We start from the raw sequence: 27,555 nt of genomic DNA, 5'->3' as shown, positions 1-27,555 counted from the left end.
ACTCCTCAAACTTTGCATATAGTTAAAATTAAGTGAAATCTTGTGCCGAGGCTATGTATGAAGAAACTGAGTTGTAATCGAGCTAAGTTATTAATAATTGTTGTACCTAATTACCTAGCAGGCTCAGGTAACTCATAAATGGGCTCACTGAACCATCACAAGTAATTCAACCAATCACCACCCTTCCTCAACAGCTAAGTTAGAGACAGTCCAGCCCTGAAGCTTTTAGAGGTTAAATGGACAAAACAAAGAGTGAGAAGGGAACCAGAGAAGTTGAAATGACTTGCCCCAGGTTTCCTGCAGTGATAGAGGTGCGATTAGGACCCATATCTGAGTCCCTGCCTGTTGCCTCCTCTACTGGACCAGATTGTCTGTCTGGTTTTACTTAGCTCCATTTTTTTTCTAAGTGCTCCTCTCTATATATCATTAAATATATATTACGGCGCTACTATTAATTTGGAAGACACATAAGAATATGAATTAGATTTGTTGTTAGATATTGAAATGGATCCTTATGCACTGCACGTGGAGTAGATTGGAAGTTTTATTACATGGTGTACTATCTTCCATAATTTAACGCATAATGCCAAATATTTTAAAGTTGTAAGAAGTGGATGTATTTAACATAGTTTTACACTCTAAGGCCCCAGTCTTTCAATGAGCTCCACTCTTGCAGAGTCCACTCCCATGTGGACTTCAATAGAGCTCGTCATGGGGCTAGGGGTGCACCTGTACAGTGTAGCTTGCAGAAAGGGGGCCTAAGATTTTAGTAATGCAGTAACTGATAAATATGATTGCAGTCTTGTTAAAATAAGCCACTCATACATTTTGGTGATGACACTTCCATCACTTGTCATGTATGATATTGTAATCACTGGCTTGTATAGTAGATTTACACACCTAAGAGTTAGGTGGGCTATTAGTGTCCCGGCAAATGTAGAAGACAACACTAGATGTGGCCACCTGGACATTGGCATCATTGAACACTTTCTCTTCTGTCAAATGCTGACAGCAAGGATTTTATCAGTGCCTGAGAAGCATTTATTCATTTATTTTTACATCATAGGAACACAGTCTAACATATGGAGAAAACTAAATTATCCAAATAGATCTGATGCAGACAACTAGAGCCACATTCTTCATTCTTCTGGTGGCTGAAGGAAAAAAGAGAGAGTGAGAGAAGAAAAGGCAAACATAGTACACATCTGTAGATTTGGGCTAGCTGCTGAGGACTGCATAGACATACCCCATAAGATCTATAGCTTAGATTTTCAAAGTAGACTAGAGAATTTCAGACACAATCTTCTATTAGTTTAATTGGAAAATATGCATCTAAGTCCCTCAGACTGCTTTCAAAATCTCAGCCTGCATGTCCAATCACTGCTTGAATGTTGAATGGCCAGTATCCATAATGAGCTGCTCATAAATGAGTCACAGATCAGGAATTATTTGCAGAAATTTGGTAAATTATTCTGAATAGACTCATAGACTTTAAAGGCAGAAGGGACATGGACATATCATCTGACCTCCTGCAGGCCACAAAACTTCACTCACCCAATTATATGCTAGACCTCTGGCTAAGTTACTGAAATCATAAAATCTTCATTTAAAGACTTCTAGTTACAACAAATCCATCGTTAACTGTAGTTTGAACCAGCAAGTGACCCAGGCCTCATGCTGTAGAGGAAGGTGGAAAAAACCTCAGAGTCTCTGCCAATCTGACCTGAGGAAAATTAAATATGGTGATCAGACCCTGAGCATGTTGGCAAAAGCCACCAGCCAGATACCTGTGAAAGAATTCAGCATAGTGACTAAGAGCTTTCCCCATCTAGAAATTTAGAAAATGATGATGTTCACGCACAATTTATCAACACCAAAAGGGACAGAATTCATCCAATACATTATTTCATATAAATTCTTCACCCAGCTCGTGTGATTACTACTTTATTCATTCCCAAAATAGGTTTCATCCCAGTAAATCCTGCCTCCTAGGATCAATGAACACCGTCTCTCTGAGGCAGTTCTTATCAGAAGGGACATTTGTGTATCTAAGAGTATGATAGAAAGGGGATGTTCATAATTAAGATGGGCAGCAGAGATATCAGGTTAATAATAACCTTGTCTTGGGGCAGGAGGTTTGTATGTGATATGCAACATAATAGGATACAAAACACCATGGTTAGCTTTGCAATGTATAGTTAATAACATTAGAGAATAAATTAATGCTATTAAAATCAGACTGATGAGAAGTCATTTGAACTCTAATCTTCTCCAGCAAGTTGGTTTATGATTTTGCTTACTAGCCATCTCTCCCGCCCTTAGTGCTTCTCTTAAAAAGCATTTGAGGAAATGTTATATGCTTATCTCTCAGCTCTTCTGGTTAAGAGATCTTTGGGGATGCCATGCCTATAAAAGGGCCGTTAGAATATGCTTATGTGCTTCCAGATAAACACTGAAAGTGGTGCCATGAAACAGCAACAGTGCTCTTAGCAGTGCTTGGAAGATCTCATTTGTGTACATGCAGTGTAATGTCCTTGCCTAATAAGTGCTTCTGTATGTTTAATTAGTTCAATCTGAACAGACTTCCGGAGATGTGTCATCTGTCTGAAGCTCAGAAAGATTTGTCCCCAGATAACTGCTAAGTTGGACCAACCAATTTGGATGAAATAAGAACTGATTCAAAACTCAAACAAAACTTTCTCTGGAGTTCCAAAAAGTAATTTCTTTTCTGATTAGTTCTCATATTTATGGTCTCTTCACTTCCTAGCTTCCTTCCATGATTAGAAATGGAGAAGCCAAAATACCATGAGAGAGTCTATTCATGTGAAATTTTCAGGTCTTCTAGGTGAGACACCAAAGACATTTGGATAGTGATAATACCTGGCTCTTATATAGCATTTTTTCCCTCAATAGGTCTTAATGCGCTTCCTATCCAAAGTGTGGGAGCTTAGCTAAACAGAACTTTTTGAGGGTTATCTCTAGTGAATGGTGAATTTTCAGCTTACTTGACTCCTTTCCTGAAATAATTCCCAAACTCTGATGAGCCATATACATACAGTGTGGGCCTGATTGTGATCTGTCTTACATCTGTAATGTAAACCCACTTACACTGATGGAGTTACTCCTGATTTATACTGGGGAGAGATCAAAATCAGTCCCCGTTTGATTGTTGATCAAGCTTGTTGATAAAGCAAATTATAGCTTATAAGGTGTGTGGGGAGCTGAAGAAGCCATTTTTCAGTGCAGTTCTTTGTCGAGGAAGAAGTCATTCTCTCTGATGTTGCATTTCAAGTTAGATCAATTACTTAATCTTGGCAGAAAACATGAAAGCACTGGAAGCTCTTGAAGTAAATGGGTTTCTTTCCCCTGTGTTTGCTTTAGATAGTATATGTGCTGCTGCAAATAAGGTTTAACCCTGCATTCCTTCTTAAAGACACTCTTACCTTCAGTGGGAGTTTTAACTGAGCAAGGGCTGTAGGATTTGGGCCACCAAGACCACTTCTGGGTCTTAAAGTGCTTTACAGAGGAGGTAAGTATCATTCTCTCTCTTTCACAGCTGAGGAAGCAGAATCATGGAGACATGAAGTGACTTGACTTAGGCCAAAGCCAGAGCCAGAGCCAGAATAAAACCTGGTCTCCAGAATCTGACGCTGGTGCCCTTTCTTCCAGCCCACAATGGTGTCCCTATGGGTTTGTCTACACTGCAATTAAACACCCATGGTTGGCCCATGTCAGCTGACTCGGGATTGTGGTGGTTAGGCTGCGGGGCTATAAAATGGCAATATAGATGTTCGACTCCCCTCTGGGACACCCCCACCTCAGCCCTCCACTCACAAGATCTGAGAGCCCAGGCTCCAGTCCAAGCCTGAACATCTATACTGCAGTTTTATAACCCTGCAGCCCAAGCCCCAAGCGCCCAAGTCTGCTCACACAGGCCAGCGGCAGGTGTTTAACTGCAGTGTAGTTGTACCTTGAGTCAATAAGTGTTTACATTTCTTCATTGGCTTTTGCCAATTTGGCCACAGGCAGCAGCTTCTGCTACCATTTCAGCTGCTGAATAAAATCTGATATACAAACAAGCATCTTAACACTAAAGAGTTTCATGGATTTCAAGAGATAATCACTTAAGCTGATCCAGTTGAAAAACATAATTATTTAGACGCTCGTAAATCAGAACATGCTAATTGATATCAGAGAAACAATGAGATTTATTATCCACTGAGGAAAGAGTATCTGAAATGGGCACAAGAAGAGAAAACTAATGCTGTTAGATAAGGCTTGTGCAGGGAAAGCCCCTGGCGGTCCGGGCTGGTTTGTTTACCTGCTGGGTCCGCAAGTTTGATCGATTGCGGCTCCTGCTGGCCATGGTTCGCTGCTCCAGGCCAATGGGGGCTGCAGGAAGCAGCGGCCAGAAAATCCCTTGTCCTGCGCTGCTTCCTGTAGCCCCCATTGGCCTAGAGCGGGGAAGTGGCAGCCAGCAAATCCCTTATCCCACGCCGCTTGCAGCAGCCCCCATTGGCCTGGAGCAGCGAACCGCGGCCAGTGGGAGCCGTGATTGGCCGAACCTGCAGACCTGGCAGGTAAACAAACAGGCCCACCAGGGGCTTTCCTTACACAAGCGGCAGCCCCAGTTTGAGAACCACTGGTCTACTGGACTACTCATGGGACTGCAAACATTTGTACAGCACCTAGCACAATGGGGTCCTGGTCTGTTACTGGGACTCCTGGGTGCTACTGCATTACAAATAATAAATAACAATTAGTGTAGTTATTTTGCAGTGCCTAAAAACATGCCAGCCTCCTCATGGTAATAAGGAGATGGGAGGCCTGCCCCTATAAGCTTCCAAACTGACTTCAGACACCAAGATGGAGGAAAAAGCCAAAGAGTGAGTAGTGGGGTTCCCTGTGTGTGTGACATCAATGAGATGCTGTAGGAGAGATTGTCTAACTCTAGCACTTCAATGAAAGATTGAAGAAGGATCTGACCTCAGCTTAACCATTCACTTCCTGTGTAATCTTGGGCAAGTCATGTAATTTGCCTGTGCCTCAGTTCCCCAGCTGTGTATAAAGTTGTGAGGGAGGCTTTGTGAGAGGAAAGCATTGCATAAGTACTAAGCACTAGTAGTATTTTTATGTCACTGTGACTTATGCCAAGTCTGCACATTTCTCTCCCATCCGCGAGTCCCAAACTCTTCTAGGACATCTCAGAAGCCAAGGCGTGCTCCTACAATAGGTCATTCTCAGGGTCACAGCATGAAGCAGACTGTCAGCAGTGCACAGCAGAAAGAATTGGGGTTCACCAGGGCACTTAAATAAAGCGGAAGGAGAAGAGAGGCTCGACATCACTCCTGCCGCTGGAATATTGAGTGGGGGCAGGGAGGTCCCACCTTCAAGTGGTAGTGTGACAGCTCTCCCTTGTAAGGGCTGCTGCTATTGGTCAATCCCAGTGCTTCTAGTAAACCAGCAAGGGGTGGCTGACTGCCTTTATGAGGTGGTGGAACTGGAAGCAGGCTCTTCCTGCTCTGCACCCTCTGCTATAAAAAACCCGCCCTCTGCTATAAAAAACCCACCCTCTCCCCTTTCTTTCAGGCTATTGATTGCATGCCTATCCATGCAAATGTTTGTCATATTGTCAAGGTGGCTTAAGCTGGTTCCCTTGTGCAGCAGACATAAATTAGGCCTTGAAATAAGGCAGATTCAGTAAGCCCCAGGGTTAAAGTGGGCTCATTTTCACTTGGTGCCTGCTCAGATGCTTGCTATTTGAGAACTGAAAGCAGGGAAGGCAGGTAATTCAGGGTAGCTATTATAGAATCATAGGACTGGAAGGGCTCTTGAGAGCTCATCTATCCCAGTCCCCTGCACTCATGGTGGGACCAAGTATTATCTAGCCCATTCCTGACAGGTGTTTGTCTAACCTGCTCTTAAAAATCTCCAGTGATGGAGATTCTACAACCTCCCTACGCAATTTATTCCAGTTCTTAACCACCCTGACAGTTAGGAATTTTTTTCTAATGTCCAACCTGAACCTCCTTTGCTGCAATTTAAGCCCATTAATTCTTGTCCTATTCTCACAGGTAAGGGAGAACAATTCTTCTCCCTCTTCCTTGTAACAACCTTTTAAGTACTTGAAAACTGTTATCGTATCCCCGCTCAGTTTTCTCTTTTCCAGACTAACCAAATCCATTTTTTTAAAATCTTCCCTCATAGGTCATGTTTTCTAGACCGTTAATCATCTTTGTTGCTCTTCTCTGGACTTTCTCCAATTTGTCCATATCTTTCCTGAAATGGGACACCCAGAACTGGACACAATACTCCCACTGAGGCCTAATCAGCATGGAGTAAAGCAGAAGAATTACTTCTCGTGTCTTGCTTACAATACTCCTGCTAATACATCCCAGAATTATGTTTGCTTTTTTGCAACAGCGTTACACTGTTGACTCATATTTAGTTTATGGTCCACTATAAACCCCAGATCCCTTTCTGCAGTACTCCTTCCTAGGCAGTCATTTCCCATTTTGTATGTGTGCAACTGATTGTGCCTTCCTAAATGGAGTACTTTGCATTTGTCTTTATTGAATTTCATGCTATTTACTTCAGATCATTTCTCCAGTTTCTCCAGATCATTTTGAATTTTAATCCTATCTTCCAAAGCATTTGCAACGCCTCTCAGCTTGGTATTGTCCGCAAAGTTTATAAATGTACGCTCCATGCCATTATCCAAATCATTGATGAAGATATTGAACAGAACCAGACCCAGAACTGATCCCTGCTGGACCCCACTCATCATGCCCTTCCAGCATGATTGTGAACCACTGATAACTACGCTCTGGGAATGGTTTTCGAATCAGTTTTGCACCCACCTTATAGTAACTCCATCTAGGTTGCATTTTCTTAGTTTGTTTGAGAAGGTCATGTGAAACAGTATTGCCTCCTTCCCTCTCTCTGCAGCCAACAGAGGTTATTTGTAAGAACTAACATACTGGATGTCAAAGGCCAATAAAGTTGTAGCCATTGGCCAAGAGTTTCCAGTTTGGTATCTGCCCTCACTGGTCCCCTGCCATTCACAATGCAAGGATACAAATAGTCCAGGACACCATGCTGTCCTTTCTGCTGCTTGCCTGGGCTGTGCAGCACTCCTTTTATTCAATAGATTTCCTACCATGAACTCTCCATTACCGAAAAACAAAACCAAGCAAATGCCATTGACCCTCATACGTTGAACTTGTTAATAAAGATGGCTTATCAGATGCCTGGCGTCTTGTGATGGTCCAACACGAAAGCCCTGAGCCTTGGCTTTTGTCGTACAATGCTGTCTGTTTCAACTAGGCACTGATAGTAAAGGCTATGGTGATGAAAAACCCTGTAGTTACTGAAACACTCCTATTTTGCTAATGTTTAAAATGAGAAAAGATGGTCTTGTGGTTGAGGCACTAGATTGAGAGTCAGAAGATATGAGTTCAATTATCAGCTTTGCCCCTGACCTGCTTTATGACATTGGGCATATCACCTAATCCTTCTGTGCATAATTTCTCTTCTCCCACCCTTTGTGTTTCTTGTCTATTTGGGGTAGGATTTTCAGAAGTGATCTGCGTTGGCAAAACTCTGTACCCATAAGAGTCCAGAGTAAAGCTGCCATTGAAAGCAAAGCTGAGGACAATGCTGAGTTCTCTGAAAATCCCACCCTTAGACAGTAAGCTTTTCAGGCTATGATGTCTCTTGTATGGGGTTTGTACAGCCACTAGCACAATGGGTCCCTGATCTCAGATGGGGCCTCTAAGCATTACTGTTATACAGACGCTCCCCGGGTTACTCAATCCCAACTTATGGATATCCAGATTTATGGAAAAAGTTCCGTAAGTTCCATAAGCTTTTTTTTTTCATAATTTGTTGGAGATACATTCCCGACTTACGCAAAATTCAACTTATGCAAGGTGTTCCTAAATGGAACATTTGCTTAAGTCGGGGAGCTTTTGTACCATAAGACTATATCATCCTCTCCACTTGAAGTGCAAAGGAGATGCCAGGAGAGGAATCCCACCCCACTGATCCCAAAGGCTTTAGTGAGAAGACAGCAGAGCCAAAGTACAGCAGTACTCCTCTTCCCTCCAACTTATGGAAACACCTTTCATTGGAGCACCTGGCAGTAAGGTAACTACGGGTTCAGGGGATGGTAAGACCAACTGCAAGGAGAGCCATAGCCAGGAGGTACCTGTGCTACATAGAATTATAGAATATCAGGGTTGGAAGGGACCTCAGGAGGTCACCTAGTCCAACCCCCTGCTCAAAGCAGGACCAATTCCCAACTAAATCATCCCAACCAGGGCTTTGTCAAGCGTGACCTTAAAAATCTCTAAGGAAGGAGATTCCACCACCTTTCTAGGGAACCCATTCCAGTGCTTCACCACCCTCCTAGTGGAAAAGTGTTTCCTAATATCCAACCTAAATCTCCCCCACTGCAACTTGAGACCATTACTCCTTGTTCTGTCATTTGGTACCACTGAGAACAGTCTAGATCCATCCTCTTTGGAACCCCCTTTCAGGTCGTTGAAAGCAGCTATCAAATCCCAGGGGAGTTAGTGCTGACCTTCTGAATGCAACTACCTTATTCACCTCCATAGGGTGCTATCTCTGAAGCCACACTTGGGTGTCTAATTTTCAGAGGTGCTGCAGCTCCAGTTATCTTCAGTGGGAATTGTAGGTATTCAGCAACTGTGAAAATCAGGAGTTTTAAATGTTTTGCAGCATAACTGTTTCATCGCTGATACTTTTACCTGAGGAGTGTAAGAGAGAGAGAGAGAGAGAGAGAGAGGAATCAGAATCACTTAATTAGAGTAAGCTCTCTTTTCCCCAGCTTCTTTTTTTTCCAAAATTGCCCTTTGCTTGTTAGAGATATCCACAAGGAATAAAAAGACGAAAGTAGAATGCACTGGAGGTAGGGTGACCAGATGTCCCGATTAAATAGGGACAGTCAGATATTTGGGGCTTTTTCTTACATGGGTGTCTATTACCGCCCACCCTCTGTCCTGATTTTTCACACTTGCTATCTAGTCACCCTAGCTTGAGGAAGGAATGGGATCCAAAGGAGAATTGTGGACCTGGACTCATGTTGCACAAGATGGTTGTCCTGGAGTAAGTCTAAAAAGCAGGTGAGCTATGAGCAAGCCTGATTCAGAGCTCTAAATGATCAGAGAAAACTCTCATTTCTAGCTTATTTTAATACAGAAACAGAGTCTGGCAAGACAGAGAAATAGCAAATTAATCGCACCACAGAATTTCAACTTAGATGAAACTAATGTTATCTAAAAAGGGCAAACTGGGGCAAACTAGGGGTGCTAGAACGGTCCTAGTGTTACAGTGTTCAGCCCGCTGGCAAGTGGTAATTGTAAAAGCCAGAGGCATCTTCTTTTAAACAATCAGAACTGAAATGCAGAGAGACACAAAGCCTAGTTCCCCTCCATTGCTTTCTTTGTTTCCTTGACAGCCATTTTCAGGAGCCCAGTCAAAAGTTGTCACCACAAAAATATTTATGACGATTGCAAACATCAGTCATGACCTCTGGTGTGTGTATTTTGATGCAGTCTCCGGGCAAAAGTTTGCTCTGTCAAACTGGTACAATCCCATTGAAGTCCACGGGTTTGTGCTGCTTTGGTTTGACCTAGAGGGGAAATTGTCCCTCAACGTGTAGGATGGTGCTGCAGTGTGTAACATGCCAACTGGAATGACACTGTTTGTAAAACATCTTAAGTAGGTTATTTAAAGCAGAACTTTTCCTAACCCAGCTCAGTTGTACAGAAAGGAAAGGCACCCGATTTTCATGATTTAATTGGCCTCCCTCATTAAAAGTTTAGACTGGGCACAGCACAAAAGGTTCTTTGGATGTCAATGGCCAAATCCTTCATGTTTTAGTATTGTAATTAGTCATCCCATAAGAGATGGTCAAGAAAAGGAAAAACAATTCTGCAAAAAAATGGTCATTTTCATTCTGAAATGGACTAATTTTTTTGTTTTAAAAAATATTGTGAATATCTTTTGAGAGATCCATTTTTGAATCTCCTACCCTACCTTTGCCCTTTGCCCCCCAAAAATGTTGTTATTTTAAAATAAAGGTCATTTTTCATTAAAAAATTGAGTGAAAAATTTCAGCTCTATCAGATACTAGAGTTTCAAGAGTGGTATAAAAACCCAGATATATAGAACCCAGTCATATCAATATACTGTTAAGGTTTGTCCCTTTCTGGTACTGCCACTAACCTGTTGTGTGAACTTGGACAGATGACATAACCTCAATGTCCTGTAAAATGAATGGAAGGGGCCTTTGGATTTTGGTTTTTATTTTATTTAATTTTTCTCCAGGAATTTATTGGTGTTTATTACTACAACAACAAAAAGAGGTGAAAATCGGTGGAAAAACTATTAATTTTTCTGGGTAAATATCAGAGTTTATTTTGGTGGATGGAAGGACTTGGGGGAGAAAGTATTCAGTAGATTAATGCTTTGATTAATGGAATTCAGTGCAGTTTACTGCAGAACTAAAACAGAACTCAAAACATAATGCCACCTGAAAGTTTAAGAAAACAGTAGCTGTTTAATCCCCAAATACAACTTTTCATTTGAATAAAGAGTTTACTGTTGTAGACTTAGAACTATTAGCCTTTAAATGTTTATATTTAATAATTGGGCCACATCATTTGCAGCGCATACACTCAACTTCATCCTTTTCTCCTGTTTATTTTTTTTTAACTTTCGAATACTTCCTCGTGTTCTGAAACACATTCTGATACAGATTTTCATTTTCTTCCCATTTTAGGATGTCAGATCTTTAAACCGTTATCTGTTAACAGCTTGAAATGTGTACGTGGTAGGCATGAGATTCATCAGTATGTTCAGATTCACACACACTTCAGAGCATGCGTGTCTGTTTGTTTATTGTGTGTACCTTCTAGACTAATACATAGCCTTGCTTCAACAGGCAGCTTTGCAGATACACACTGACTAATGTTTTATAGTAATACATAGATCTCATGTAATGTATTCTATTTTCCTGATAAAACAAATCATTTTTATATATTTGAATGATACAAAAGTAGGAGGTAAATCCAGAAAAAAAATACTTGTTGTAAAATCTGGGATTTTTTTTAAAAAAATCAATATTAAAAAAAGATTATGTATCTCTCAATGCAAAGTGCTTTGAGATCTATACGTTAAAGGTGTTCTAAAAGAGCTAAGTCTTATTATCCAAGCATTTGTATACCTTTCTTTGAACACTGTGACAATCGCTGTTGAGGACGCTCTTGAAGTGTTACTATTTCCTCTGTTGTTCACTATGCTTGTGCAAAACAATGTGCAAAATGAACCCTGCTGGTTCCAGCCCTGGAGCAGAACAACCCAAACTTGACCACATATTCATGATCAAAATGCTGTCTGTGTTATCTGGTTTAACTGAGGACATCTCCCCCTCTGGCTCTGGATACATTTCTGCCTGGAAAGAATGTGAAGGTGGAAAGCTTCCCTGTGAGACTCTGAAAAACTACATCGGTGGAAGATCTGACCAGAATCAGCATTGCCTTATTTCTTTGCTGATTCAGTCTTTTATTCTTCCCCTCCCTGTCCTCACTGTTTTGTGTTTGCAAGCAATTTTGTCTTCTCCTCTATTTAAATAAACTCTGATCAGCAGCTTTAATTAGTGCCCAGTTCTCTAGCAAGACTTAATCAGGCAGAGATTATCCAACTTGGACTCAGGGGCAGCCAAGAATTCATAGAAATCTCACTAGGGCATATCTTATTTTGTGACATGTGCATACCTCTTGGTTATCACTCTTGCAGTTTAGAGGGAGCTTGCTGTCTGGGTATATAAAACCACAGCACATTCCTGTTAGATCAGGGTCACTCCAGCAATCGCTACTGTTCACTCCCCCGCTCCAAACCCCCTTTTCCCCCACATATATGGGATGTGGTTTGATGGAACAGAGGCTAAAAATTCTACAGCAGAGTACCTAACAGTGACGGAGCTGCAATTATCATGCTTTGCTGTTGGTGATGAGATCTGAGATTGGAAGCGGGTGAAAAGGTGCAATAAGGAATATTATCACAGTAATGAGGGTAATGAAGATTGTCATTTCATAACAGAAGAAGGTGGGGTTCTCTAGCTTGCGAGTCTGTTTGCGCCTGACTCTCTGACTGGCACAGTCTGCCAGAGGCAGAGCAATAATGTTGCTACTAATTAGGATGATAGACGTGATGTGGTTGCTGCTGCAGTTAGGGGGATAGTGTAAAACAAAAGGATACCTCAGTCTCTGTAAACTGATGGCCGCTGCTCGCATGAGAACTTCAATTACTAAAATAAAATCTAGTATATTCAAACCTTCTGTGAGTCTGTGCAGAGACTCATCCAGCTACTAAAATGACCTTAAAGTTTCCATATATATAAAAAAGCAAATAAAACTTTGGTACTTGTTTGCTTTTCTTGTCGGTAACATTTATTTCTGTAGGGTGCTTACCCCAGGGCAGAATGTCTGCCTATCTCACTCAGTCACTTAAATAAAATTGAACATGGGGTTTAAGGACGTATGTAGAGATAGGTGCAGGTAGTGTCCAATCTGCAAGAAGGCTATGCCTCTTTGGGATTTGCCGTGATGATGATGATAAGAAGGCCTTGACTCATCAAGGCACATAAACATGTGCTTCAAGACCATTAATTTTAATGCACTTAAGTAAGTGCTTAAGTGCTTTGCTGAACTGGGATTATAAGTGAAGGAGTGCTTCCTGTGGTATATTTTTGCAGCCTAATTTGACTCTGTCCAATTGCAAGGCTTCATGTGGATGAAGATCTGATTTCTCAAATTCCACACCGAGTTGACCTGTGTCAACTTCGTTGGCTTCACTGGGTATAACTGACAGCAGAATTCTTCCCTGGGGGCTAAGCTTGCCATCAAAATTCAGCAGTGGTGGTGGAAAAGATTTAATCACATTACTTTGAGTAAGGTTAACAGGAGTTACCCATGTACCTTCCCTGTGCTTCAGTGGGAAGATAGACATATATCTGTCTGCAGCATGACAGGGTATTGCAAAACAGACTGTAGTAATGTCAGAAACATGTGAGGGCCCATATTGTGCCATTGAATATTGAGGATGAGATTCTGGAGAAAAAACAAGATGCTAAAAGGATTTGAAGAATTAAAAAAAAGACTGAATTTTCTAAGATCCTGAGATGTGCTTAATAACAAAGATTGTCTGAACAGGAACAAGTCTCATACTAAACTGGAATTACTGACTGTTTGAAAGGTAACCTCTGTAGATATATAATGTTTGGTTTTAAGGGAGAGGGCAGTAAAACGTTGCTCGTTGGATATAAAAGTTACCAAGAGTATCTCGTGTTCAGTGCGTTTTCCCATCTGAAGGGCTATATTTCATAGAGCTACTGCTAAGCAAAAAGTCATTCATCTGTTTACTGTGTTGTTCTAGAACCTTTCAGTTAAGGAGGATTTAATCTTGAAGCATGGTGTGTACATGCTACGGCCTCTGATATGTTTTCTGAAAGCCAAGTGCACCTTGTCACGTGCAGTGAGCAAGCACAATTTCAACAGTGGCCATGAAATTTGCCTGCCTCTGAGTACGTCTTAGGGGTGATTTCAGAGGTTTTGAGCACCCTGAATTGTAGCTGTGCTACAGGGGCTCAGCACGTCTAATCATTAAGCAAGTTGGTCATCCAAAAATAGAGGCACCTGCTCCGTTGCCTATTTTTGTTATTTCAGATTGTAAGTCCTCAAAAGAAAATACGTGCATACCCGAGACCCATGTGCGGACATGCCCTTAAATGTGAGTGAGTGTACATCTACATTTCAATCTGGAGGGGGTTGAGTCCCAGCTTGGGAAGACATTCTCATGATTGCTTTCATTGAGCCAGTGCACTAAAATTGGACTGTAGCTGTGGCAGCATGAGTGGGCTAGCAAGTAGGCTTCCTGCCCTGAGTACATGCCCATGGTCTCAGATGGGCACATACTCGAGGCAGATAACCCCTCCCGCTGGTTGAGCTGCCACAGCTACTTTCTATTTTTAGTGCCCTAACTTAATCAGAGGTAGCAAGTGTATGTCCACCTGAGCTGGGAAATCACACCCCAGCTCAAAGTGCTGATCTACCATAGGCAGAGCTGGTAGCACAGCCTACGCTTAAGGCTGCCTGACATTTCCCGTTATAAGAATCTGTTTCCATCTGCTTTTAACTTTTCAAGATGTTAATTGTTTGGGCTGAAATTTTCCACTCAGGATGTTTGCCTCAAGCTGAATTTTTGGTTTTTTTGTTTACATCTCCAAATTCCTCTGCTGTCAACAAATATATGTGAAATTCAGGGGCAAAATATGCATCTCATCCCTCTCTGATGCTGGTCCATATAGAGGATGCCAATTTACTGAGCCTATCAGTTACTCCATTCGTTCAAGTGGCAAAGGTCTGTGGCCTGCTGAGGAACTGGGGGAGATGGGGAGGAGCCGCAGTATTGATGCCACACAGTGGAATTTCCATTTCTTCATTTGATTTTCTTTTTTTTTTTTTAAACAACTTAGGAAATTACACACATGTAAAAGAAAACTATGTTGAATGGTTGCAAAGCCAAGTATGCAAAAATCAGGAATTGTGAGAATTAAGGCTGCCTGCATGCTCTTAATTTAGTCTCCTAGAGCATATGCATTATGATACAGTCAACAATTACATTATCACATACTTTGCCCTCCACTTTTGAATGCTTGACTTCTCAACCGTAACTTTCTTTAACATAGTGGTTCTGTGTGTGATCTGTATATACAGTATGTGGGCTTCATCATATTCCCTACCCTCTGAGACATGCTCCTGGAGAGTCACCTCTTTAGTTCTCTTTAAACATGCTATGTTATAATGGCAGTCACAAACTAGCATGCTGTACTCTGAAAGTCTACCCATGTATTGTTTCTCTCTAGTCACTCAAACAATCTCCTTTTCTCTAGCCAAACCAGTTTGGACTTTAGGTTTGCTGTGCTGAACTCTTGAATAGCTACTGATTGGTGAATTCCTTCTATCCCCCTCGCCCCGGAGTTCCTGTTTTAAAGGCATGCTGCCGTACAGCTGTCTCTGCTGCATTCATGCAGGTTCTGATTACTGTGCATGCTATTGATGTTGAGCTCCTGTCATGACCCAACACTCCATAGGAGGAGCAAATGAGCTGAGACGTCAAGGGAAAAAATTATAGCCATGCAAGCTATCCCTGTACTCAGCTGCTTTTGGAGCACATACATGGCTTGTGTGACAGCAACAGCGCACAGAAGCAGCAATGAAATGCAGTTAGCAGTACAGCTGGGAGACAGGCAGGCAGGCACTGGTCCAGTTTCTAAAATGATCCTCTCGTAAGCCAGTCTGCAGTGCCTCCAAAAGTGGTTGACTCCTGCAAAAGAGCACAGCTTTCTTTGCAAATACTCTGTGGTGTAACTCAGCTTCCTTTGGTGACTGCAGCACCTTTTTTTTTTCCTCCTTCCCCCTGTGTCCTTTTCTCCAGGATGGCGGAGGCAGAATTGCACAAGGAAAGGCTGCAAGCCATAGCAGTAAGTCAGTTTCATTTTACTTGCTCTTTTGTCTGTGAATAGGGAGCTGTGAGTTGATGAAGTCCAAGGATTCCAGCACAGTAGCTGGGCAGCATTTAGCCAGTGTGGTTTTGGAGAAGTTTTCAGTTCTCCTTTTTCCTCCTTATCGCACAACTGATTAAAGGTTGTTTTTATACGATTTCACTGGTAATGAGGAGAGTTAGGATGCTCTCTCATCCTGACGTGTGCTAGAATACATTGTGGCATGCTTTCAAGACAAATGAAAGAGAAGAGCAGGAAGAGGGAGGTGGTTGGAGAACAGCATCGGTACTTTGCTTTAAAAAAGATTATCACACTGTTGGAGCGTTAGCTAAGCAGAGTAAGAAGTTAAACTAGAGGGCTCAAGACAGGGTGGCTTTTACTGGAGAAAATAATTCTTATTTTTTAAAAAACCAAATAGAATCAAGTAAAGAAGGCAGGTGATCGCTAATCATTTTAACTAGCTTTTCTACTGGTATTAAACCAGAAAGCCACATCTTAATGCCAAATGCCTTCAGCGAAATTCTCCAATGACCTATGCCGAGGGGCTGCTGGGGCAAAGTTAGGGCAGAATTGTTGCCCAATTTTAGTCTAAACTTTTATTTTCCTCTTTGGTATTAAAATCAGACACACAGCGAGGTAGAGTCCAAGCTAATGCAGATGGGCATCGTGTTATTTGACTTCAGTGCAGCTACAGCCAATGAGAGCAGCTGTGGATTTGGCCCCAGTGTTTCAAAAATATAATTGAGCTTAGAATGGAAAACATCAGGTCGTTATTATTAAAGCGAATTAATGATATCAAAAGCCCCACATTTCCATGACCTCTGTCCACCCGCGAGGTCCACATAACCTTGCCCTTGTTCAATATGACATTCAGTTGAGTTTTGGGGGGGGGGGGGGCTTGGTATGATCGACATGCTAATTCAGCATATCTGTAGAGTCGGGTGGTGCAAGCTGTGAAGATGGCTGTACGTTTCAGGTCTGAAGTGAAGAGGCACAAACCAACTGAGCCTGCTCAGATTTTAAGGTCCCCTGCAAGCGTGTTGCCAGTGATCAACAGATGTTGTGTTTTACTCTAGCTGCCACAGCTGGGTTATACATTTCCTTTGTAGACAGAGGAATGGCTGCTGCTGCTGCTACAGTACCAAGTTGTTTTTCTTAGGTCCGTTAATCTGCTAATAGGCACGTGTATATTTAAAATAACCAGAAATATTATAAACTAAATATTTGTTCCTCTAAAATGTTTCCTGGAAAAGATCAAACGTTTTCATTTAAGGGGGAGGGCAGAGATATTATGGGGTAAAATGCTGAAAGTTTTAACAGAGAGAAGTAGCTGATTTTAAAAAAAAATACTTGGCCAAAGTATTCTCCAAGTATAGGCATTTACAATTCCTCTGATCAAAGTATTAATAGGCCATTAAAGGGTTAATTCTCAGATTTCCCCACTAACATATTCTTCTTGGCATCTTTGTGCTGCCGACCATGAAGAATTAACACTGCATTGCTGCAAAATGTATTGCAAGTACATGAGAGAATCTTTAAAAACCTTCTTTGTCTTCAAACTGAAAAGGGCTGGGGAATATATTCCTGCTGCTTCATTCCATCAGTGAATTATTCATAGCTAACCAGTGTTCCATGCTCCCAGTAGTGGGTGGTACTGTACGTAAGAAAGGATGCGCCTAAGAATAGCATCAACCCAACACTTCTTTCCATTGCCCGGCACTTTGTATTATCATTTGCACCGCTACAAAGTGAGAGTAAAATCTTTACCTGATAATTTGGTAAATGACTGCACAAAGTGCAGGCAATGATGGGTCTGGAGCCCTATAGTCTGTATACACTACGTTGTGGCATACTTTTAGCTGAAGACCCTGGTGGTGAAGAAGAATATGTTCTGTGACTCAAAGTACATTGAACACAGTTCAGCTAGAACCACAAAAGTATTCAGATTTGGTCTTGCTTTGTGTTCAGACTTCATCCCCAAGCCAGCAGTTGTTTGTGCAAAGGTTCTGCATGTCAACAAGTTGTCCATGTAAGTTTTTGGGGAACTTTACTGCTCTAGCTGAATATTTGCAAATGTTTGTCAGAATAGGGGTAGGGATAGCTCAGTGGTTTGCGCATTGGCCTGCTAAACTCAGGCTTGTGAGTTCAATCCTTGAGGGGGCCACTTAGGGATCTGGGGCAAAAATCAGTACTTGGTCCTGCTAGTGAAGGCAGCGGGCTGGACTCAATGATCTCTTGAGGTCCCTTCCAGTTCTAGGAGAAAAGTATGTCTCCAATTATAATGTCAATCAGTGTGTGTTTCAAATGTGAGCTTGGTTCATCAGGATGGGTCACAGGGCATTTCTCCAATGTTCTTGATTTGCTGGGCCTATCTAAGATGATTAGGAGGATCAGCCCAACTTAAATGGTGTCTCAGAAAAGAAGGATGTAGGATTTCAGTTCAGCTCACTGGAAAAGTCAGGAGAAAATATTTTAACCAAGTTTTAGTCTGTCTTAGGTGGGCAAAGACCTACTACTGTACATTATCACTAGGGCTGTGTGAATGCTGGGGGAAAAAATCCTTCCACAAATTTCTAAACAAATTCATTTGGGCTATGATCGCATCCCTTTTGTGATTGCTTAGATGGACAATCCTATGAACAAATTTACTGTGTGGAACAGTCACATAAATAGTGACTTTTAAGTGATTATTGCAGAATATTGAAGGAACACAAATTTCAAATTTGGAATTGTGAATCTGCCTGCCAGAAAGTCGATAGTTTCCTATCAATCAAATTATTGTGATCTCTCAAAGTTAGAAACAAATTTCTATGGCTTGATCCTGCATTGTGAGCAGGGTAGGAGTACAATTTGAGGAAGAAAGAATGTCTATTTGTTAAGGCACTAGTCTAGGATTTGGGAGATTAGGTGCAATTCCCTACTCTGCCACAGGTGTGACCTTGGGCAAGTTACTTAGCTCTGTTTCCCACCTGTGATATGGGGATTATAACACTGCCCTTCCTCACAGGTTGTTGTGAGGAGAACTACATTAAAGATTGTAAGATTCTCTGATACTTTGGGGCCATATAATGGTGAAATCATTTTTTAAAATTCTCTACAACATTTCTAAAACAGTTTTTCTCTGTAAAATACTGCTTTTGGCATAATGAGAACAGAGGATGGTCTGGAGGGATGTGAAACTTTTCTTAGCACTCCTTTGATATAACTTCTGTGTGATTTTTGCAACTTGTGATTACATGGTCTTCCCAAACAGATGGTGATAAAATCTTTATACCATGTATTTTTATATGTACATATGTATATTGAGTCCTTTCTTAAGCGATTATTCAAGGGACTGACAAAAATCAATTGCCTAGCACAAGCTGTCTTCTAACACAAATGAAGCAGAAATGTATGCAGTATGTATGGTATGGAGGTACTTTAAAAAGCAAGAGGTTGGAAGGATGGATTTCTCCTTATATGAGCTAGAACAGTAGATTTATTTATGATTCAGCAGATTTCAGACTTTATTGAATAATGCTAATCCTTGGTCTTGGATTAGTGCATTTTTCGTGAAGAGGGACTGGTAAAATTTGGATGAAAGAAGGAAACATTTTTGTGGCATTTTAAATAATCATGGCTGCCTTATGCTGCTCAGAAGTTTGGAATGTTAGTCATCCCAGAGGAGGTGGATTTAGTAGGTAGAGAACAGGTGAGGCTAGCAATTTATCATACGGTGGACAAATTAATCACATAGCTCTGAAATTTATTACATGGTTCCACAATCTATGACATGGTTGTCATCATCATGTAATGATATAAATATATATGCATATGCTTACATATATTCTGTTTATAAACTGCCAGGCAAAAATGATTGCAATTCAGATCACAATAAGAGAGGCTCAAATTAAATGTGTATGTCAAATAAAAAATATATGTATAGTAAGAGGACCAAAAAAAATGCTACCATGGCTAAACAAGAGAATAAAAGAGGTGGTCAGAGGCAAAAAATGCTTCTTTTAAAAATTGGAAGTCAAATTCTATGGAAGAACATAGAAAGGAAGATAAACTCTGGCAAGTCAAGGGTAAAAGTATAATTAGGCAGGCCAAAAAAAATTTGAAGAGCAATTAACAAAAGACACAAACTAACAGCAAAACATTCGTTAAGTCCATCAGAAGCAGGAAGCCTGCAAAACAATCAGTGGGGCCACTGGACGATCAAGGTGCTATAGGAGCACTCGAAGACAAGCCGTTGGAGGGAAGCTAAATGACTTCTTCGTTATCATTCTTCACTGTAGAGGTGACAAGGGAGATTCTCACACTCCGACATTCTTTTTAGGTGAGCGATCTGAGGACCTGTCCCAGATTGAGGTGTCGACAGAGAAGGCTTTGGAACAAATAGATAAATTAAACAGTAATAAGTCACCAAGGCCAGATGGTATTCACCCAAGCATTCTGAAGGAACTCAAATACAAAACTGCAGAACTGCTAGGCATGGTGTGTAATATATTGGTTAAATCAGCCTCTGTATCATATGACTGGCGGATAACTAATACAACACTCTGGGGGTTTTTTGTTTGTTGTTTTTTTTTAAAGGCTCCAAAGGCAATCCTATCAATTACAGGCTGGTAAGCCTATCTTCAGTACAAGGCAAATTGGTTGAAACGGTAGTAAACAACAGAGTTGTCAGACACATAGATGAGCATGGTTTGTTGGCAAAAAGTCAACACAGCTTTTGTAAAGGGAAATCATGCCTCACCAATTTTTTAGAATTATTTTAAGGACTCAACAAATGTGGATAAGGCGCATCCAGTTGATATAGTGTACTTGGACTTTCAGAAAGCCTTTGGCCAGGTCTACACTATAAATATGCTGGTATAACTACGTTGCTCAGGACTGAGAAAAATCCACACCCCTGAGTTAAAGTGACCTAACTTCATGTGTAGACAGTACTACGGGAGGGCTTCTCCCACCTACATAGCTACCACCTCTGGTGGAGGCGATTAACTATACCAACAGGAGAAGTTCTCCCATCGCATAGTAGCATCTTCACTGAAGCTCTACAGCACAGTTGCACTGTAGCAGCGTTTTCAGTGTAGACCTTCCCTTTGACAAGGTCTCACACCAAAGTAAGCAGGCTTGGGATAAGAGGAAAGGTCCTCTCATGAATCAGTAATTGGTTAAAAGACAGGAAACAAAGAGTAAGAATAAATGGTCAGTTTCAGAATGGAGAGGTAGATAATGGGTTCCCCCAAAGATGTGTACTGGGACCAGTGCTGTTCAACATATTAATAGATGATCTGGAAAAAAGGGATAAACAGCGAGATGGCAAAGTCTGTAGGCAATACAAAATGACTCAAGATAGCTAAGTCCAAAGCTAACTGCAAAGATTTACAAAGGGATCTTGCAAAACTGGGTGACTGGGCAACAAAATGGCAAATGAAAATCAGTGTTGATAAATGCAAAGTAATGCACAATAGTAAACATAATCCCAACAACACATACAAGATGATGGGGTCTAAATTGGCTGTTGCCACTCAAGAAAGAGCTCTTGGTGTCATTATGAATAATTCTCTGAAAACATCTGCTCAATGTGCAGTGGCAGTCAAAAAAGCAAACAGAACGTTACGAACCATTAGGAAAGTGAGAGAATAAGACAGTAAGTATCATAATGTTACTATATCAATCCATGGTGCGCTCACATCTTGAATACTGGGTGCAGTTCTGGTCACCCTATTTCAAAAAAAGATGTATTAGAATGGGAAAAGGTACAGAGAACGGCAACAAAAATAATTAGGTTATGGAACAGCTTCCATATGAGGAGAGATTAAGAAGATAGAGACGGTTCAGGTTAGAAAAGAGACGACTAAGGGGGGATATGATAGAGGTCTATATAAAATTATAAATAGTGTGGAGAAAGTGAATAAGAAAGTGTCATTTACCCCTTCATGCAAGACAAGAACCAGGGGTCACCCAATGAAATGAATAGGCAGTAGGTTTAAAACAAACAAAAAGAAGTACTTCTCTCACAAAGTACAATCAACCTGTAGAACTCATTGTCAGGGGATGTTGTAAAGGCCAAAAGCATCACTGGGTTCCAAAAAGATGGAAGATAGGTTCATCAATGGCTATTAGCCAAGATGGCTAAGTCCCTGACTGCCAGATGCTGGGAGTCGACGACTTGGGATGACTCACTCAATAATTGCTTTGCTCTGTTCAATCCCTCTAAAGCATCTGTCACAGACTGCTGTTGGAAGACAGGATACTGGGCTAGATGGACCATTGGTCTGACCCAGAGTGGTGGTTGTTATGTAAATCCCCATACCAACCTTGTCTTTTTCCCTTTTGCCCCTGCTATAGATTGGAGATGATCATCTGTTGTCACATGAAATTTAAGTATGCCCTATGAGTTGGGTGAAATGTAGTTCCTTGATGATAGACCTAGCAACCATGCTTCCAGCCTATACCTGGTATATTGAGGTCTTGTGAGTGAATCAGAATAATTTAAAGGCATGATTTGAACATTGTGCTGAGAAGGACCCTCAAATTGGTCAATGGATGATCATTGATGCCCGATTTCTGTCAGCATGCTGGACTCAGAATGGATGAAAGAAGGAAGAGGAGATGCATTGGGTGCATATATACATGGGGCTTCTTGACTGGTTTGACGAAGTTGTTGGTGGGTGGCAGTGGAAGCTGAAATTTTTAAACTACCTAAAGTGAGAGAAGGCTGTCACACAGAGGCTTCCTGTAAATAAGCTTCTCTCTGCCTTCTGTGAAGAAAGGAGCAGAAGTAACTCCCCTGCTCCAGTGTATGAGATTCTCCGGGGATTCCAGCTGGTGCATGTACATTGGACAGAGAAAAGGGGAATCTCTATAATGTGTCTAGAGCAGACATATTGAAGGGTGAAAATAATGGAATCTAGAGTAGGGATACTGGAGTTTGCAGTGTGTACAGATTAGACTCACTGGTTCTTAGTTGGAAGGTGGATGAATTAATATGTGGGAGGACAAGATACTATGGTCTCTGCAGCCACACACTGGCTATCAAGGTAATCTGCTGGCAGGCCGCCAGACAGTTTGTTTACATTTGCACGACCACCTGTAGCTCCCAGTGGTTGCGGTTCTCCGTTTCTGGCCAATGGGAGCTGCAGAAAGCAGGTCTATGTGCCTGCACCGCTTCCCACAGCTCCCATTGGCCTGGAACGGCGAACCACAGCCACTGGGAGTTGCAGGCGACTGTGCAAATATAAACAAACTGTATGGTAGCTCGCAAGTGGATTACCCTAACAGGTAACCCTGCATGCTGCACACCACTGCTCTGGAGTGATACAGAGTGATGCGCTCTTGCTCTCTCTCTCTCTCTCTGTGTATATATATATACATACATACAATGTGTATGTATATATATTGTGCATGCTTGGAAACTATCTACCACTTCGGGGCCAGTCTCAAAATCAAAATGTTACTATTAATAATGTTTTAATTTGTATAAGAATTATGAATAAAGATCTTGTGAGAGTTTTAAAAACCCTGAATGCTAGAAATGCAGGAAAGTCACAATGAAACTTTCAAACTTAATTCTATCCCCATCCACCCTCTGCTTTAGGCTAACGGCCACCTTATACTAGCCATCTTACTCAATTTCATGTTCTGATTGGGCAACAGAAAACCAGTATGTCTATCAACACTTTCTAGGTGAGGCTATATAAAATATATAATATCTGTAAAACTGTAATACAGTCTCTCAGTGAGCTCCCCATCTAAGGCTTCTATTCTGTACACACATATGTACGTGTGAGTAATTTTTGGCATGCCATTAGTTCCATTGGACTAAATGGAATTATTCCTGTTTGCAAATGCTTTTAAGATTGAGTCTTAAGCAATGATACATTTTTGTTGCTTTTTGAATCATTTAATATAATTTATTAGATTATATTCCTGCTATAGATCTCCACTGGATACCTCAAAAACAAACAAACAAAAAGAACTAGAGAAAGGTTACCATTTTCTCAATTCAATCAGTTTTTAGAGTAATTTCTACAGAACGCTGTTGCATTTCTATAGAATACTATTTATTTCATTCTTATTCAACAGGATTTTTCTGTAAGAGTGTTAGCTTTGCTTTATACTACTGACCTGAATTCTTCCTTTGATTTGTGAGTTTGTGTGTGTGTGTTTTATTACAGTGCAGAGGCAAGGGTTTTTGTTTTGTTTTGTCTAGTCATGCTTACCTACTTGAGAAGGTAGTGAACATTGGAGTCCACTGGCACAATTCCTGTACTTGTGTGGAATCCTATGGATCTCAACAGGAGTCCATGAGGGCAGATCCCCGTATAGGGACTGGCCTCAATAAAGAGCTATAGGACAGGAATATAATTAGTGCCAGTCAACCTGGTTTTATGGAAAATAGGTCTTGTCAAACAACCTGATATTTTCTGATGCAATTAGACATTTGATAACATTTTCTATATTGATATGTTACACTTAGATTTCTGTAAGGCAGTTGACTTAGTCCAGCACAACACTCTGATTAAAGATTTAGCACTAAACAATGCCCTTAAAGCTCACATTAAATAGATTAGGAACTGAATAACTGTCCAGTCTCAAAAACTGGGAATACCATCAAATGGGATGTTTCTAGTGTGTTTGTACTGGGATCAGGAGTAGGTCTGACACCGTTCAATATTTGTATCAATAATCTGGAAGTGTATATACAGTGACTGCTGATAAAATGTGTGGATTCACAAAGATTGGTGGAATGGTTAATAACACTGAGGATAGGACAGTCATACAGAGCAATTGTGGACATGCTCAAATCAAGACTGGATACCTTGAAGATATGCTTTAGTCATATGCAAGTTATTGGGCTAAATGCAGGGGTAACGATGAAATTCTAGGCCCTGTGTTACACAGAAGATCAGGCTAGCTTATCTAATGGATCCCACTGCCCTTAAAATCTATACATCCATGGGCTTGTAACTTCAGTGAGACTTGTGTTTCATCAGTAATGCTCATGATAATTACAAACCCTACGAACTGTGATGGTGGAGCTCACATCTTCCCTTGTGTTCAAGGGATTATATGAACTGGTAGCCTGAGTGAACTGCACATGAGAAAGTGTATGCTTTGCCTGCCTAGCCTGTGGAGGAACTTTTAGGCACCCTGAGCCTTAAAGATGGAATTTAAGTTAAGAATACATTGCTTTTTAAAATAACATTCATGAAATTGTAGGGTTTTTCCAAAAATATAGGTCAGATTGATTGTGTATAGAGATGTAAAATGTAGAAAGATATGCAATGGCTGCCCTGTAAAAAAGTTAATTTTGTTTTGAAGAGTCGGTTGGTTTGAAAGAGATTCCCTCTAGTTAAATGTGGAATACCAGTGGAATCAGTGATTTTTTTCTAGTCTGGAATTCATATTTCTAAATCTGAGTTTTTAGGAATAACCTTTTCATACCTACACAAAATTCAGAGTTTCTTCAGAGTGTCATTTTGCAGCTTTGTAAATTTCTGTTCATCCAAGGCAAGTAACTTTCCTAATGGGCTAGCAAAATACTTTTTTTTCATCATCATCCCCTATTACATCCTGCTAAAAACTAGGTGAGTAGATTTTGTTTCTGAGCTCATGCTCTTTTCATTTTTCAAGGCATTTTAGAGTATGTTGTTGTACATAAAAATTTGAATCCCAGGGGTTGAGGTCATATGACCTAAATTGGCAGTTTTGCTTAATCATTAATGTGGTCTAGTCATGATCAATAATAGGCTGGTTCATCAAGCTGTGATTCAGGAAAGCAGTTGTACTCTGGACAGCACTTAGGCGTATGCTTTATTTTAGGCATGTGCTTAAGTCCTAGTGTCTTCCAAGGGTCTTAAACCTGTACCTAAAGTTGAGCACGTACTTATGTGCTTTCCTGGATCAGGGATCTAAATTAGGGAGGTGGTGGAATCTCCATCCTTAGAGGTTTTTCAGGCCCAGTTTGACAAAGCCCTGGCTGGGATGATTTAGTTGGAGTTGGTCCTTCTTTGAGCCTAGATGACCTCCTGAGGTCTCTTCCAACCCTAATCTTCTGTGATTCTATGAATACACTCCCCTCCCTCAAAGCAGCACTGAAGTTCAGTCTGACTCTTCCAGCTACACATTTAACTCATTTTTCTCTGTCCTTCTTTTCTCTCATTGTCATGTTTTCAACATGCATTCACTGCACCGATTAATCCTAACTAATCTTCTAGAACCCCAAGTTTCAAGCCATAAGTTCTTTTTGTCCAGGACAACCTTAGGAACAGAAGATGTTCTGTATTTGTATCTTTTTTTTGTCTCGGGAGTGGCCCTTTTGTGAGATGTGTGTGATTTTTGCTGTCCAGAGAAGTGAAGCTGGATTGCCATTGGGAACATAATAGCCTTCTGAGGTACTCTCTCATGAAAAATGCATGGTGGTGTTAGGATGTGGGCTCCATGACATGCTCTTATTACAAATATTCCAAGAATGGGTTTGGTGTATGTATACCATACTGCCATCACAAACCATATCTCAATGAATAATTCTCTCTCGAAGCCCCAGCCAGTGCACCTCCGTGGAAATTGAATGTGGGAGAGAAAGTGTTATGTCTGCATTTTCATAAAGGATGATGAGTCGTCCTTCAGAGCACATCTCCGTGGAATGTAACGCATAGCATCCATTGGCTGGCTTCACAGTCAAGATTTCCACAGAAAACAGATATAGGACCAAGACATTGTATCATCCTGGGTTCTGGATCCTATAAAACATTTGGACTGAATAACAAACCCTGCAACCTTTGCCCAAATCTTAAGCCTAAAACAACACACAACTTTTGTGGGGTTTGAAAAAGTAAGGTTAACTTTTCTGGGTTTGAATTTGTATTATGCTTTAAAAACGTTTACACAAGCAGCAGCAAAAATGGACATATGTCAAGAAAATACTGCTGTCACATTTTTAATACAAGCTAGAAAGCAGTAGAAACAAACCTGCTCACAGGAATTTTCCAGCCCAGTTTCCAGATAGCGCCAAATCTCCAGGATTTATCCACACAAAACCATCTAAATTTGACCCGTCACTAACACACAGTTTAGCCCTACACTAGCCTAAGATCACAGCCCTAGTATTGTTTCCATGCAAGGATTTAATAGAAATCAATCCAGGAGCTGCAAAACTTGCCCTCAGTTTAATACAGTGTCCCTTTTAAATAATTTTAGGTAAAGGTGGATGAAAACTGGTGAAAGATTTTTTGATGAATTTTTTTCTAAATGTTCTGTGAAAAGAGATGAAGATGAAGATTTGAATTTTTGGAAAATGGTGACAAGCTCTACTACTAGGTGTAATTCAGCCTTTGCTGGCTGGAGCTACTGTGCTTTACTTCAGGGATGTAATGGCTAAACATGATGGACGCAGAGGAATGCCTATAGCCAGACAAGAACATAAGAACTAGGAATATTGCGACCCCGATCTATCACTGATGCGGTTCAGAGTTTTCCTAGTGTAGAAAAGTTATTTGTGTTGACAAAGCCAAGTTATCGAAATAATTTGTCTTCCAAGAGTTAACCCCAGCTTAAATGGTTTAGTGGCAGTGAAATGAGCATGACCTTTTGGCAATAACACAGCGACCATATACAGTTCTTGTTGCACATATGCTTTTTGTTACTTACGTTTATACTACCCGCCGGATCAGCGGGTAGTGTTCTATGTATCGGGGATCGATTTGTCACTTCTTATCTGGGCGCGATAAATCTATCCACTAATTGACGCCCGTACTCCACCTCGGCAGTCGACAGGGGCACCGCGGCAGTCGACTCGCTGCCATGAGGACGACCAGGTAAGTTGAACTAAGATGCTTTACGTAGCTGAAGTTGCATATCTTAGTTCTAATCCCCCCGCTAGTGTAGCCCAGGCCAGTGGGGTTCAGTGCTGGAGCAAGTGAGGAGTTCTTCCTCCCCTCCAATAAAAACAAACTCTCTGCAGTGCAAAA

The 27,555-nt window shown here is 41.0% G+C and overlaps 1 protein-coding gene across 4 annotated transcripts in view; it reads left to right on the top strand.

Moving 5' to 3' along the window:
- Positions 1-27,555, top strand: part of PALM2AKAP2 (PALM2 and AKAP2 fusion) — a 526,924-nt gene that overhangs the window by 99,493 nt on the left and 399,876 nt on the right. For all 4 annotated transcript variants that reach the window (XM_050943033.1, XM_050943031.1, XM_050943035.1 and 1 more), the window contains exon 2: positions 15,523-15,568. In XM_050943033.1, coding sequence (XP_050798990.1) covers positions 15,523-15,568 — 46 coding nt within the window. The remainder of the gene's footprint in view (positions 1-15,522; positions 15,569-27,555) is intronic.

Source organism: Gopherus flavomarginatus, chromosome 3, assembly GCF_025201925.1.
Source record: "Gopherus flavomarginatus isolate rGopFla2 chromosome 3, rGopFla2.mat.asm, whole genome shotgun sequence".
NCBI lineage: Eukaryota > Metazoa > Chordata > Testudines > Testudinidae > Gopherus > Gopherus flavomarginatus.
This window is presented reverse-complemented; position numbering and strand designations above follow the sequence as displayed.